At 34.5% G+C, this 14,917-nt stretch overlaps 1 protein-coding gene across 5 annotated transcripts in view; it reads left to right on the top strand.

Annotated features, from left to right (window-relative positions):
• Window positions 1-14,917, top strand: part of LOC125385994 — a 120,620-nt gene that overhangs the window by 30,401 nt on the left and 75,302 nt on the right. For all 5 annotated transcript variants that reach the window (XR_007225796.1, XM_048410359.1, XM_048410360.1 and 2 more), the window contains exons 15-27: window positions 665-791; window positions 995-1,095; window positions 1,186-1,299; window positions 1,381-1,787; window positions 1,871-2,134; window positions 2,209-2,364; window positions 8,761-8,801; window positions 8,906-9,088; window positions 9,162-9,273; window positions 9,346-9,566; window positions 9,646-9,810; window positions 9,955-10,147; window positions 10,221-10,458. Coding sequence is in view for 4 of the 5 variants with exons in the window: in XM_048410359.1 (XP_048266316.1) it covers window positions 665-791; window positions 995-1,095; window positions 1,186-1,299; window positions 1,381-1,787; window positions 1,871-2,134; window positions 2,209-2,364; window positions 8,761-8,801; window positions 8,906-9,088; window positions 9,162-9,273; window positions 9,346-9,566; window positions 9,646-9,810; window positions 9,955-10,147; window positions 10,221-10,458 (2,322 nt within the window). In the remaining variant the exon portion in view is untranslated. The remainder of the gene's footprint in view (window positions 1-664; window positions 792-994; window positions 1,096-1,185; window positions 1,300-1,380; window positions 1,788-1,870; window positions 2,135-2,208; window positions 2,365-8,760; window positions 8,802-8,905; window positions 9,089-9,161; window positions 9,274-9,345; window positions 9,567-9,645; window positions 9,811-9,954; window positions 10,148-10,220; window positions 10,459-14,917) is intronic.

Here is a 14,917-nt window from a genome sequence, read left to right on the forward strand (position 1 = left end):
AGCTTAAATTTTTAGTAGTAAATTAATTCATCAACGAATTACATTTCTCTGACAAACAGATGTGAAGAAAATTAATAACATTTCTTTCAAATATTTCAAATCACTAATGTATATGTACATATTTTATTATATAGAAAATATATAAATGCAAGAAGAAACATTATTGTTTCTTTATCTTTAAAAGATAAGTAAATATTGAAACATATTCTATCAACAGTATTATTTATACTGTTGTCTATTAGAAAGAACTAGTTTTTAGTTCTGGGATAGCTCTTTGGAAATATTAGAATTTTTGCTTAAATACATGAGTAAATAACATTATCATAATAGGTTGATCATACCTTATACGATATATGAATAATGGATAAATAAATCTAGACTAGAATCGCGTTTTACGAGTAATAAGGTGGTTTACACTATAACAATAACTGTCATTTTGCAGAAAGAGACGAAAGCAGGAGGGGGGCAGCGTTCTGAAATGCCGACTTGCGGGCGTGTGTGACATTTTGATGTAGAGTGTCTTTGATGATTTTCGTCATGTATTGATTTAATACATAGATATTTCCGAAAAAAGTTAAGTTTAGTCGATCTTTTCAGAGGAAAACAAATAACAATGAGCTATTTGAATTTAATGTAAAACATTGAATATATTAATTTTTTGTAGGAAGATGGATGTCGCAGTGATAGAAGTCCTTCAACAAGCGGGTAGTCAGGATCCCACTATTTTGAAACCAGCTGAACAAACTCTAAAACAATGGGAAACTGAAAGGGGATTCTACACTGCGTTATATGTAAGTTGCATGAATAAATGTAAAATAAATTTGATTAGATTGTAAGGAGGCAAAAATTTATTCCTGATCATTTTTATTTTAACTAGCATATATAAGCATATACTATTTGCTTATGTACGTAAGATTATTTTAGGTTATTTATTTTCATTACTAACGAAAGTCTAATTATTATATTGTGAGTAAAATATTAATAATTATTTCAGAATGTGTTTTCTAATCATTCCTTGAGTATCAATATTAGATGGATGGCTATTTTATGTTTCAAAAATGGTGTTGATAAATATTGGAGAAAAAATGCTCCAAAGTAAGTATTCTTTAACGCAATCAAATTTGGCTAATAGTATTAACATCTTAATGTAAATTAATTAATAAATAACATGCATTATTACTACAGTGGAATTGCAGATGACAAAAAGGAATTTCTTAGACAACGTTTAATAGTAAACTTTGAAGAACCTGTAAATCAGTTAGCTATCCAATTGGCAGCTCTCATTGCTAAAATTGCAAGGTAATTGATATTGATTAAATAATTTGCGTTTATTTTTCTCTCTGATTCATAAAATAAGTTAAACGAAATAATGTTGTGCAGATATGATTGGCCTAGAGAATGGCGCTCATTAATTCCAACCTTATTGGATGTTATAAGAGGACAAAATCCTTTGGCCCAGCATCGGGCACTGTTAATATTACATCATGTTGTTAAGTGTTTAGCCTCTAAACGTTTAGTTCCTGGCAGACGACTCTTCCAAGAATTAACCAGTAGTGTGTTCAGTTTTATTCTGAATGTGTGGAATACTTACACAGAATCTTTTCTTATAATGGCATCAAATGGGGCAGACACAAATCAGATACAGGAAGCTTTGGAAAAAGCGTTACTTCTATTGAGAATTCTTAGAACACTTATTGTAAATGGGTTTAATAAGCCTTCAGAATCCCATGATGCTATGTCATTCTTGGAAATTGTTTTTGAACGTGCAAGAACTTGTCTTGAATGTCGTTAGTATATTTCTCCTCTGATACTACCCTTAATATCAGTTATATATTTGTCTCTCTTAATAATGATTTTTATATAATTCTAGGAAAGACATTAATTTCAAGAGGTATACAGATGGAAGTATGCGATAAATTTATAATTCATTTAACTAAAGTATTAATAGGAGTATTAGAAATGCATCCATTTTGCTATGTAGAACTAATACCAACATCATTAGAATTTTCTGTTTTTTATTGTTTCACTGAAGCTGGTCAAGCCCTAGCTTTTGAAAGATTTGTTATACAGTGTTTAAATTTAATGAAAGGCATTTTATTATCTACATACTATAAACCAGCTAAAGTTCTCAAAGGTATATATGATGGATAATGGTATTTTGTAAATTTATGGGTGTGATTTATTAAGCTTGAAAATTTGTTAATACAGATACGAAAAATCCTTTAACGTTGAGAGCAAATCAATTGAGACAAGAATTTTTTACACCTGAAACATTAGCAGAAATTTGTTCAAGGCTGGTAACACATTATTTTCTTTTAACACCTGCTGAATTGGAATTATGGGATACAGATCCAGAAAGTTTTGGTAAATATTTGTATACATACATACATACATATATATATATATATATATATATATATATATGTCGGAGATGAAAGAACACAGGAACCTTCCCTTTGGAACTTTGGGAAGACCCCTAGTATTGTAATTTAGATTTCACCATAGCCGTATTAAGAAACTGTTGTCATTCGATCCGACTGTATTTATTTGAGATTTATGATAGTGAGCTCGGGCTCGAGGCGACAATCAGTCGCCGAACGTAGCCACGGTCAAAGGGATGAACGTTTTGTCTAACATAGGCATGAAGTAATTCTATAGCTCTCCTTAAAAGAAATACTTGGGACAGGGCACGACGGTAAACGTTTCAATGGTTTCTGCCCCGTGGCTCGCCACACGCAGACTTTGTCCTTCGGGTAAGATGATTGCCAGATGCCAACGCATCTCCACAGTATATGTTTAGCTGGGCGAGTACCCGCTACGAATATTAAGTTTCAATTATACAAAGTCTTTCAAATAGACAAATAGCCTGTGCCCCAACTACGGGAAGATAAGAGAAATCTATCCTTCCACGAACGACGCTTCTCGCTAGCAACTTTCCCCAAGGACGGCTAATATTTTTCTCTAACCACCAACATGGAAATTGACCAATTAACAGCAACGTCAATTTCCCTCACCCTTCGAACGAAGACTTTTCTCCACGAATCCGATGATCTCGTGCCCTTAGGCACACCCATCATAGTTTTCTTCGACAGCGTCACCGTGACGGAGAGTCATTCTCTCTAGTGCGATCTCATCAGTAATCGACCTGTCTTTCGTATACGTAATAATTGCCCCTTGCTCTAACATACAGTGTAACTTAGACGCTAACGAAGGGTAAAGTTCGTCATCCCGTTGACCGCGGATTCGTTATTGAGCCTAGGATCATTGTCAATAGCTTCTCGAGTATCTAATTATCGCGATTACTTGTCCAATTCCATCATAGTCATATTTGCACTAGTAAATATCTCCTCTATCGCATAACGATCACATCTAGCGTCAATAGGGATTCGTTTCACGCCCTTAACCCTAACTCTAATCGTAACGCCAACCCGACATCAGAAGTGGGATCAGTGCCGATTATAACAGTGTTAGAACTTACGACCATCGCGCGCGAGTAACCCAGTCGCTAGTGCAAAATCGAGTGTGAAACCTAACAAGTTTTCGCTACCACGTTTTAACCCTTAAAATCGCACGTTCCGACCCCGCTGCACGGGGCGCAACTGTCAACCTGATTATGAAAGAAAACCATAATTTCAATAACAAGTGGCGAGTCGACTTCTACGTACTGGAAGCATCATCGGGTAGATCAAGTCATCTGGGTGAGTCGTTTCCATTTTACTCCGATTCGGGAGCCGAGCGTTCACTAATTAAAGAGTCCGTGGCCTCGAGATTTCTGGCAAAAGAATGACTGACATATTAGTAATGCGAGGAGCAGGAAATACTTGTATTAAACATACGCCTCCCATTTGTTCATCGTGTGTATTAATGATTTTTACATTGAAGACAATTTCTCATGTCCTTGCTGATAGTTATCTAAAATATGATATCGCGATTAGTTGCGGAACTCTAAGTCTGGGTTTTGACGTAACATTACACAAAATAGCCTCGCTATGTGTAAAACAAAAATAATTAATGTCTGTAATGAAACCACTGCAAACGAGATCGTCGTTAATGAAGCTGACACTGATGTACATGGTAATAATAAAAGTCGATCAATTTCTCTTCTCGACAAATTCAAAGATTCATTCGTTACGGATTCCCTACGTATTCGCGTAAATACAGGCCGGTTAGAAATACGATTAATTGATCCTAACATCACCGTACGAGGAAGTTCTTATAGATTTAGTGAGGAGGACCGAAGAGCGGTACGTGAGAAAATAAGCGTTTTAATTAAAGCAAAGATCATAAGGCCTAGTAATTCGCCATTCGCGAGCCTTACGTAACTCGTGAAGAAGAAAGCGGCTCAGATAGATTACGAGTGGTTCCCCGAGAACTAAATCAAAGTACCGTCGCGGATCGGTACCCTTTACTCCTTATTGCGGATCAAGTCGCGAGATTGCAAGAGGCGAGATATTTTATTAGCCTGGATATGGCCAGCGGGTTTCACCAAATTCCTACTTATCCTAATTCAGCGCAGTATACAGCGTTCGTTACTCCCGACAGACAATATGAGTAGATAACGATGCCGTTTGGACTGAAAAATTGCGCCGTCCGTCTTTCGGAGGGCCATTCGCAAGGCCCTAGGCGACCTCGCTCATTCGTACGTTGTTATTTATTTCGATAACGTTCTAGTTATTGCCGACTCGATAGATCAAGCGTTAGGAAGATTGAACACCGTATTAGATACCCTCGTAAAAGCAGGATTCTCTGTTAACTTTGCGAAATGTTCTTTTCTAAAAACATCGGTGCTCTATTTGAGATATGTAATTCATAACGAAGAAGTCCGTCCCAACCCGGGTAAAATACACACCTTAAGTTCTTTACCTGTGCCAACGGCCGCCACACAGTTCAGGCAGTTCATAGGGTTAGCTTCATACTTCCGAAAGTTCATCCCTAAATTCTCACAGGTGATGAAACCCCTGTATGCGCTCATCTCAAATAACAGAAATATAACTTGGACAGATAGGCACGAGAAAATAAGACAACAGGCAGTTTCCGCCCTGACCGACGCGCCGGTGTTAATGATATTCGACCCCAGTTACCCGATAGAACTACATACTGACGCTAGCTCGGAGAGTTACGGGGCGATTTTGACGCATCAAGTCGAAGGTAAAGGCAAAGCAATAGAGTATTACAGCAAAAGAACTACCCTCGCAGAATCTAGGTATAATTCCTACGAACTAGAGACGTTAGCAGTCGTAAACGCAGTCGAGCGTTTCCGTCACTATCTACATGGACGGGAATTTCTTGTCGTCACGGATTGCGACTCGTCGAAAGCGTCGAGTAATAAAGTACATTTAAATGACAGGGACCATCGGTGATGGGCCTACTTGCAGACTTTTGTTTTTGACATTATGTATCTGGAAAGTAAACGGACAGCCCACGTAGATTTCTTCTCGCGAAACCCCGTAGATTTAGACCACCGTAAAATTGATAAAATTGCGGAGAAAGAAATCAATCTGGCCGAAATATCGGAAGACTGGCTACTAGCCGAACAACGTCGTGATTCTCAAACCTTGGAAATCGTCAAGGAATTGCAAAACGATGAGCTCGCGGAAGACACCGCGAATACATACGAATTACGGTCCGGTACTCTTTACCGTAGGATACAAAGAAAAGACAGGACTCTCTGTTTACCTGTAGTCCTAAGAGGTTTTAGATAGTCTGTTATTAACCATGTGCACCAGTCAATTATGCACTTAGGTTGGGAGAAAACGCTCGAGAAACTATACGAGTATTACTGGTTCGAAGGGATGGCGAAGTACGTTCGCCGATTCATTGAGAACTGTCATGCTTGTCAAGTTTCGAAAGCTAGTTCAGGTAAGATACAAGCCGAACTACATCCTATACCTAAGACCAGCATGCCCTGGCATACGGTCCACATGGACATAACAGGCAAGTTGAGTGGTAAAAGCGATTCAAAGGAGTACGTCATTGTTTTGATCAACGTGCTCACTAAATTCGTATACCTGCATCATAATCGTAAGATAGATTTCCATAACACCATTAAAGCGCTTAAATCCGCTATATTTTTATTCGGAAGTCCCTGCCGGATAATAGCAGATCAGGAAAGATGTTCTAAGGGTAAAGAATTTCGAGAATTCTGCGAAAGCAAACGAATTAAAGTTCGCTTGATAGCGACCGGTGCTAGTAGAGCCAATAGACAGGTAGAGCGTGTTATGCGTACATTGAAAATATGTTCACGGTAGTAGAGACGACCGGGCGGTCATGGCAAGACGCGATTGGGGAGATACAATTGGCCCTGAATTGCACCACCAACCGCGTGACTAAGGCGAGCCCACTGAAACTACTAATCGGTAGGACAGCAAGACCGTACGACTTGTTGCTACCTGATAGCGTTGAAGAAAGAGGAATAGACATCTCCGATGTAAGACAACAGGCGACAAAAAAAAAAAAAAAAATATAGCAAGTAGCGCCAAACACGACAAAGAAAGATTCGATAACACCAAAGCTAAAGTGGTTAGGTTTAATGTCGGTGATTTCGTACCACGCAAAAACGAGAAAAGAAACCAAACCAAGCTAGAGCCAAAATTCAAGGGTCCATTCGTAATAGCAGAGATTTTGGAAGGGGATAGATATACTTTAAAGACATTAGATGGCAAACGATCGTATAAATACAGTCATGACAGATTAAGAAAATGCCGAATAGTTGCGTTCCTGCTGAGTTGGACGTCTGTAGTGATGACAATGGCAGTGACAATGACGATATGACTACACCGATCTCAGAGGATCATTAACACTATGACTATGACATGTAACATAGTTACATGTAACATGTAACATAGACATGTAACACAAGCCTAGTGTTACCATACACTAGCACACAAGCCTAGTGCGACCACACACTAGCATTCGATATTTCCACACAAGCCTAGTGTGACCACACACTAGCATTCGATATTTCCACACAAGCCTAGTGCGACCACACACTAGCATTCGATATTCCCACATAAGCCTAGTGTGACCACACACTAGCATTCAGTGTCTCCATACACGCCTATTACATCAATGCACTCGTGTTCAGTGTCTCCATACACTGCACTCGCATTCAGTGTCTCCATACACGCCTATTACATCAATGCACTCGTGTTCAGTGTCTCCATACACTGCACTCGCATTCAGTGTCTCCATACACGCCTATTACATCAATGCACCCGTGTTCAGTGTCCCCATACACTGCACTCGCATTCAGTGTCTTCATACACACCTATTACGTCAATGCACCCACACACGCCCAGTGCGGTAATATGATCCAACAAACTGAGACTCGTCCGTGTACGAAATCGAAAATGATCTGTCATGTCATTACGGTCTGACTGGTAACTCACAAAATGCAACTGGCGCTTTGAATACCAATCATAATGCTACTGACTTTTGTGTTTTTTTTCTTCCCTACTTTATCATTGAACGTCCGATCGAAATTTTTGTTGTTAACCTGGGCCCTTGATCTATTTGGACAGTTAGTTAAACCATAAATAAACTAGTGTAATATAATTTAGCTAAACTATAAAGGAGTAAAATATTAGTCATATCAAGTCTAATGTTGGGAGAACCCAATATTTTAGATCCACCCGAGGACGTGTGATAGTCAGAATGGCCGTGTCGGAGATGAAAGAACACAGGAACCTTCCCTTTGGAACTTTGGGAAGACCCCTAGTATTGTAATTTAGATTTCACCATAGCCGTATTAAGAAACTGTTGTCATTCGATCCGACTGTATTTATTTGAGATTTATGATAGTGAGCTCGGGCTCGAGGCGACAATCAGTCGCCGAACGTAGCCACGGTCAAAGGGATGAACGTTTTGTCTAACAAAGGCATGAAGTAATTCTATAGCTCTCCTTAAAAGAAATACTTGGGACAGGGCACGACGGTAAACGTTTCAATGGTTTCTGCCCCGTGGCTCGCCACACGCAGACTTTGTCCTTCGGGTAAGATGATTGCCAGATGCCAACGCATCTCCACAGTATATGTTTAGCTGGGCGAGGACCCGCTACGAATATTAAGTTTCAATTATACAAAGTCTTTCAAATAGACAAATAGCCTGTGCCCCAACTACGGGAAGATAAGAGAAATCTATCCTTCCACGAACGACGCTTCTCGCTAGCAACTTTCCCCAAGGACGGCTAATATTTTTCTCTAACCACCAACATGGAAATTGACCAATTAACAGCAACGTCAATTTCCCTCACCCTTCGAACGAAGACTTTTCTCCACGAATCCGATGATCTCGTGCCCTTAGGCACACCCATCATAGTTTTCTTCGACAGCGTCACCGCGACGGAGAGTCATTCTCTCTAGTGCGATCTCATCAGTAATCGACCTGTCTTTCGTATACGTAATAATTGCCCCTTGCTCTAACATACAGTGTAACTTAGACGCTAACGAAGGGTAAAGTTCGTCATCCCGTTGACCGCGGATTCGTTATTGAGCCTAGGATCATTGTCAATAGCTTCTCGAGTATCTAATTATCGCGATTACTTGTCCAATTCCATCATAGTCATATTTGCACTAGTAAATATCTCCTCTATCGCATAACGATCACGTCTAGCGTCAATAGGGATTCGTTTCACGCCCTTAACCCTAACTCTAATCGTAACGCCAACCCGACATATATATATTATGTATATATATAAACATTGTACGTACATATATATATGTATGTAGAATGTTTTATATTTCTTATTTATACTGTTTTCAGTTGTCGATGATGGCGGTGAATCATGGAAATATAGCTTAAGGGTAAATATTTTATAGCCAACTATTTACAAATATTTATAAATGTATTATAATTGTAAAATTATACATTTTTATTTACTTTATAATTAATATTTTATTTTCTTTAGCCTTGTACGGAGTGTCTGTTTGTAGTAATTTTCCATCATTTTGGAGAAGTTCTTGTACCAGTTTTAGTTGAATTAATGCAAAGACATCATCAACCAGTTGACCCGAATAATTTGCATGCTATTCTAGTAAAAGATGCAGTATATAATGCAGTTGGTTTGGCTGCATTTGATTTATACGATGAGGTAAGAACAAAATATCACAAAAAAATCAGTGTAAATAGTCAGTCATCCAGTTTATCACGCTTCTATTTACTAGGTAAATTTTGATCAATGGTTTTCAACTACCTTAAAAGAAGAGTTGAAAATTCGAAGTAACAATTATAGAATTATTAGAAGACGAGTATGTTGGCTTATTGGGCGCTGGACAAGTAAGTAAAGTGCAGCTTTTTAAACAAGTAGGATTTATTATGTAATAATCTTGTATTGTAATAAAATTGCAGCTGTTAAGTTAAGTACAGAGTTAAGACCAGAATTATACAAACTTATGGTTGAAGTTTTGAGTCCTGAAGAAGATCTGGGTGTTCGCTTAGCAGCAAGCGATGCTTTAAAACTTGCGATAGATGATTTTCAATTTAATCCGGAAGAATTCTCGCCATATTTAGAACCAGCATTCTCTTTATTATTTTCGCTCCTAAAAGAAGTAAAAGAATGTGATACCAAGGTATGTATGTATATACTGTTATATGTTACTTTTAAAATATTGTTGTAGTTCGCAAAAACATATTTTAAATAATTTTCAGATGTATGTGTTATACGTGTTATCATTTATGATTGAACATGCTGGTAGTGAAATAAACCCACTTGTTGGAGCCCTCAGTTCATATTTGCCAGCACTTTGGCAAGAATGTGAAGAACATAATATGCTAAGATGTGCTATAATTTCAACACTTGTACATCTGGAAAAGGTACATATTTTTTATATTGTTTAATGAATTAAACTATATTAATATAAATCAAATTATTAATTTTGATATTGATAAATCAAATATATAACTCAATGATTTTATTAAAAATTTTAAATAATAGATAATATTTGAATTATTTTTTAGGCTTTAGGTTCTGAAAGCGTCCTTATAGAACCACAAGTAGTAGGTGTTATTGCATTAAGTTGTGACGTCAATCAAAATTGTCACGTTTATTTGTTAGAAGATGGCTTGCGATTACGGTCAGCTTTACTGCAAAATGCAGCTGCACCAACATTGGCTATAACGGAACTGACTAAAAATTTGCCTGCTGTATTAGGTTAGTAAATAATTCTATTTGACTATGATTCTTATAAACATGCAGAAAACTTGATGATCTTTATATTTTTCAGAAAAATCATTTGAACATTTAAAATTATGTTTGTATATAGTTCAAGCATATGTAATATTAAGTCCCCAAGAATTTTTAAGTCAAAGAGGAGCGATTATAATCGAAACACTTAGGCCACTTTTAGGAGATTTGAACTCGGAAGGAGTTGTAATGATAATGACAGTGTTTGAAATGTGTTTATGTGCTTCACCTCGGCAAAGTGCAAAACTTATTAAACCTGTTTTGATAACTATATTTGAGTGAGTATAGTTGCTTCAGTATGTTATAACAAGTTATGCACATTAATATTTCTTTGAATTTTGATAGAAATATGTATAAGGAAGAAGAAGTTACGATGACGATGACTATGTATTTATCTATCGTGGCAACAGAACGTTATACGTTATGTCGTAACAGTATATAACGTTATACGTTGTATCGTAATACTATATAACATTATACGTTATATCGTAATAGTATAGGGTCATACGTTATGTCTTAATACTATGTAACGTTATACGTTATATCGTAATAGTATATAACGTTATACGTTATATCGTAGTACTATATGGCATTATACGTTATATTGTAATAGTATAGCGTTATACGTTATGTCGTAATACTATATAACGTTATACGTTATATCGTAATAGTATAGCGTTATACGTTATGTCGTAATACTATATAACGTTATACGTTATATAGTAATACTACATAACGTTGTACGTTATATCGTAATGCTATACAGCGTTATACTTTATATCGTAATAGTATATAACGTTATAAGTGGTATCCTAATACTACATAACATTAAACGTTATATCGTAACAGTATATAACGTTAAACGTTATATCGTAACAGTATATAACGTTATACGTTATATCGTAATACTATATAAGGTTATACGGTGTAACGGTATACTACATAACATTATACGTTATATCGCAATATTTTTTAACGTTATACGTTATATCGTAATAGTATAGGGTCATACGTTATGTCTTAATACTATGTAACGTTATACGTTATATCGTAATAGTATATAACGTTATACGTTATATCGTAGTACTATATGGCATTATACGTTATATTGTAATAGTATAGCGTTATACGTTATGTCGTAATACTATATAACGTTATACGTTATATCGTAATAGTAGAGCGTTATACGTTATGTCGTAATACTATATAACGTTATACGTTATATAGTAATACTACATAACGTTGTACGTTATATCGTAATGCTATACAGCGTTATACTTTATATCGTAATAGTATATAACGTTATAAGTGGTATCCTAATACTACATAACATTAAACGTTATATCGTAACAGTATATAACGTTAAACGTTATATCGTAACAGTATATAACGTTATACGTTATATCGTAATACTATATAAGGTTATACGTTGTAACTGTATACTACATAACGTTATACGTTATATCGTAATGTGATATAACGTTATACGTTATATTGTAATACTATATAACGTTATACGTTGTAACTGTATACTACATAACATTATACGTTATATCGCAATATTTTTTAACGTTATACGTTATATCGTAATACTATACAACGTTATACGTTATATCGTAATACTATATAGCATTATACGTTATATCGTAATAATATAGCGTTATACGTTATGTCGTAATACTATATAACGTTATACATTATATCGTAATACTATATAACGTTATACGTTATATCGAAATACTATACAACGTTATACGTTATATCGTAATACTATATAACGTTATACGTTGTATCGGTATACTACATAACGTTATACTTTATATAGTAATGCTATTCAACGTTATGCATTATATTCTAACACTATACAACGTTATACGTTACATCGTAGTACTATAGAACGTTATACGTTATATCGCAATGATATATAACGTTCTAAGTTATATCGTAATGTTATATAACGTTATACGTTATATCGTAATGTGATATAACGTTATACGTTATATTGTAATACTATATAACGTTATACGTTGTAACTGTATACTACATAACATTATACGTTATATCGCAATATTTTTTAACGTTATACGTTATATCGTAATACTATATAACGTTATACGTTGTATCGGTATACTACATAACGTTATACTTTATATAGTAATGCTATACAACGTTATGCGTTATATTCTAACACTATACAACGTTATACGTTACATCGTAGTACTATAGAACGTTATACGTTATATCGCAATGATATATAACGTTCTAAGTTATATCGAATTACTATACAACGTTATACGTTATATCGTAATACTATATAGCATTATACGTTATATCGTAATAGTATAGCGTTATACGTTATGTCGTAATACTATATAACGTTATACATTATATCGTAATACTATATAACGTTATACGTTATATCGAAATACTATACAACGTTATACGTTATATCGTAATACTATGTAACGTTATACGTAGTAACTGCATACTACAAAACGTTACACGTTATATCGTAATGTTATATAACGTTATACGTTATATCGTAGTACTATGTAACGTTATACGTTGTAACGGTATACTACATAACGTTATACGTTATAACATAATGCTATATAACGTTATGTGTTATATCGTAATACTACATGACGTTATACGATATATCGTAAACATATGTAACGTTATACGTTATATCGTAATGCTATATAGCGTTATACATTATATCGTAATACTATATAACGTTATACGTTATGTCGTAATACTATTTAACGTTATACGTTGTAACCGTATACTACGTAACGTTATACGTTATATCGTAATGTGATATAACGTTATACGTTATATTGTAATACTATATAACGTTATACGTTGTAACTGTATACTACATAACGTTATACGTTATATCGTAATATTATTTAACGTTATACGTTATATCGTAATACTATATAACGTTATACGTTATATTGTAATACTATATAACGTTATAGGTTATTACGTAATAGTATATAACATTATGCGTTATTACGTAGTAGTATATAACGTGATACGTTATTTCGTAATAGTATATAACGTGATACGTTATTACGTAATAGTATATATCGCTATACGTTATATGGTAATAATATACAACGTTATACGTGATATGGTAATACTACATAACGCTATACGTTATTACGTAATAGTATATAACGTGATAGGTTATTACGTAATAGGATATACCGTCATACGTTATATGGTAATAACATACAACGTTATACGTAATATAGTGATACTATATAACGTTATAGGTTATTACGTAACAGTATACAACGTTATACGTGATATAGTGATACTATATAACGTTATACGTTATTACGTAATAGTATATAACGTTATACGTTATTACGTAATAGTATATAACGTGATACGTTATTGCGTAACAGTATACAACGTTATACGTGATATGGTAATACTATATAACGTTATACGCTATTACGTAACAGTATACAACGTTATACGTGATATGGTAATACTATATAACGTGATACGTTATTACGTAACAGTATACAACGTTATACGTTATATGATAGTACTATATAATGTCATACGTTATTACGTAATATTATATATCGTTATACGTTATATGGTAATAATACGCAACGTTATACGTTATGTGGCAATACCATATAACGTTATACGTTATTACGTAATATTATATATCGTTATACGTTATATGGTAATAATACACAACGTTATACGTTATGTGGCAATACCGTATAACGTTATACGTTATTACGTAATAGGATATACCGTTATACGTTATATGGTAATAATATACAACGTTATACGTGATATAGTGATACTATATAACGTTATACGTTATTACGTAATAGTATATAACGTTATACGTTATTACGTAATAGTATATAACGTGATACGTTATTACGTAACAGTATACAACGTTATACGTGATATGGTAATACTATATAACGTTATACGCTATTACGTAACAGTATACAACGTTATACGTGATATGGTAATACTATATAACGTGATACGTTATTACGTAACAGTATACAACGTTATACGTTATATGATAGTACTATATAACGTCATACGTTATTACGTAATATTATATATCGTTATACGTTATATGGTAATAATACACAACGTTATACGTTATGTGGCAATACCATATAACGTTATACGTTATTACGTAATATTATATATCGTTATACGTTATATGGTAATAATACACAACGTTATATGTTATGTGGCAATACCATATAACGTTATACGTTATTACGTAATAGGATATACCGTTATACGTTATATGGTAATAATATACAACGTTATACGTGATATAGTGATACTATATAACGTTATACGTTATTACGTAATAGTATATAACGTTATACGTTATTACGTAATAGTATATAACGTGATACGTTATTACGTAACAGTATACAACGTTATACGTGATATGGTAATACTATATAACGTTATACGCTATTACGTAACAGTATACAACGTTATACGTGATATGGTAATACTATATAACGTGATACGTTGTTACGTAACAGTATACAACGTTATACGTTATATGATAGTACTATATAATGTCATACGTTATTACGTAATATTATATATCGTTATACGTTATATGGTAATAATACACAACGTTATACGTTATGTGGCAATACCATATAACGTTATACGTTATTACGTAATATTATATATCGTTATACGTTATATGGTAAT

Source organism: Bombus terrestris, chromosome 11 (assembly GCF_910591885.1).
Source record: "Bombus terrestris chromosome 11, iyBomTerr1.2, whole genome shotgun sequence".
NCBI lineage: Eukaryota > Metazoa > Arthropoda > Insecta > Hymenoptera > Apidae > Bombus > Bombus terrestris.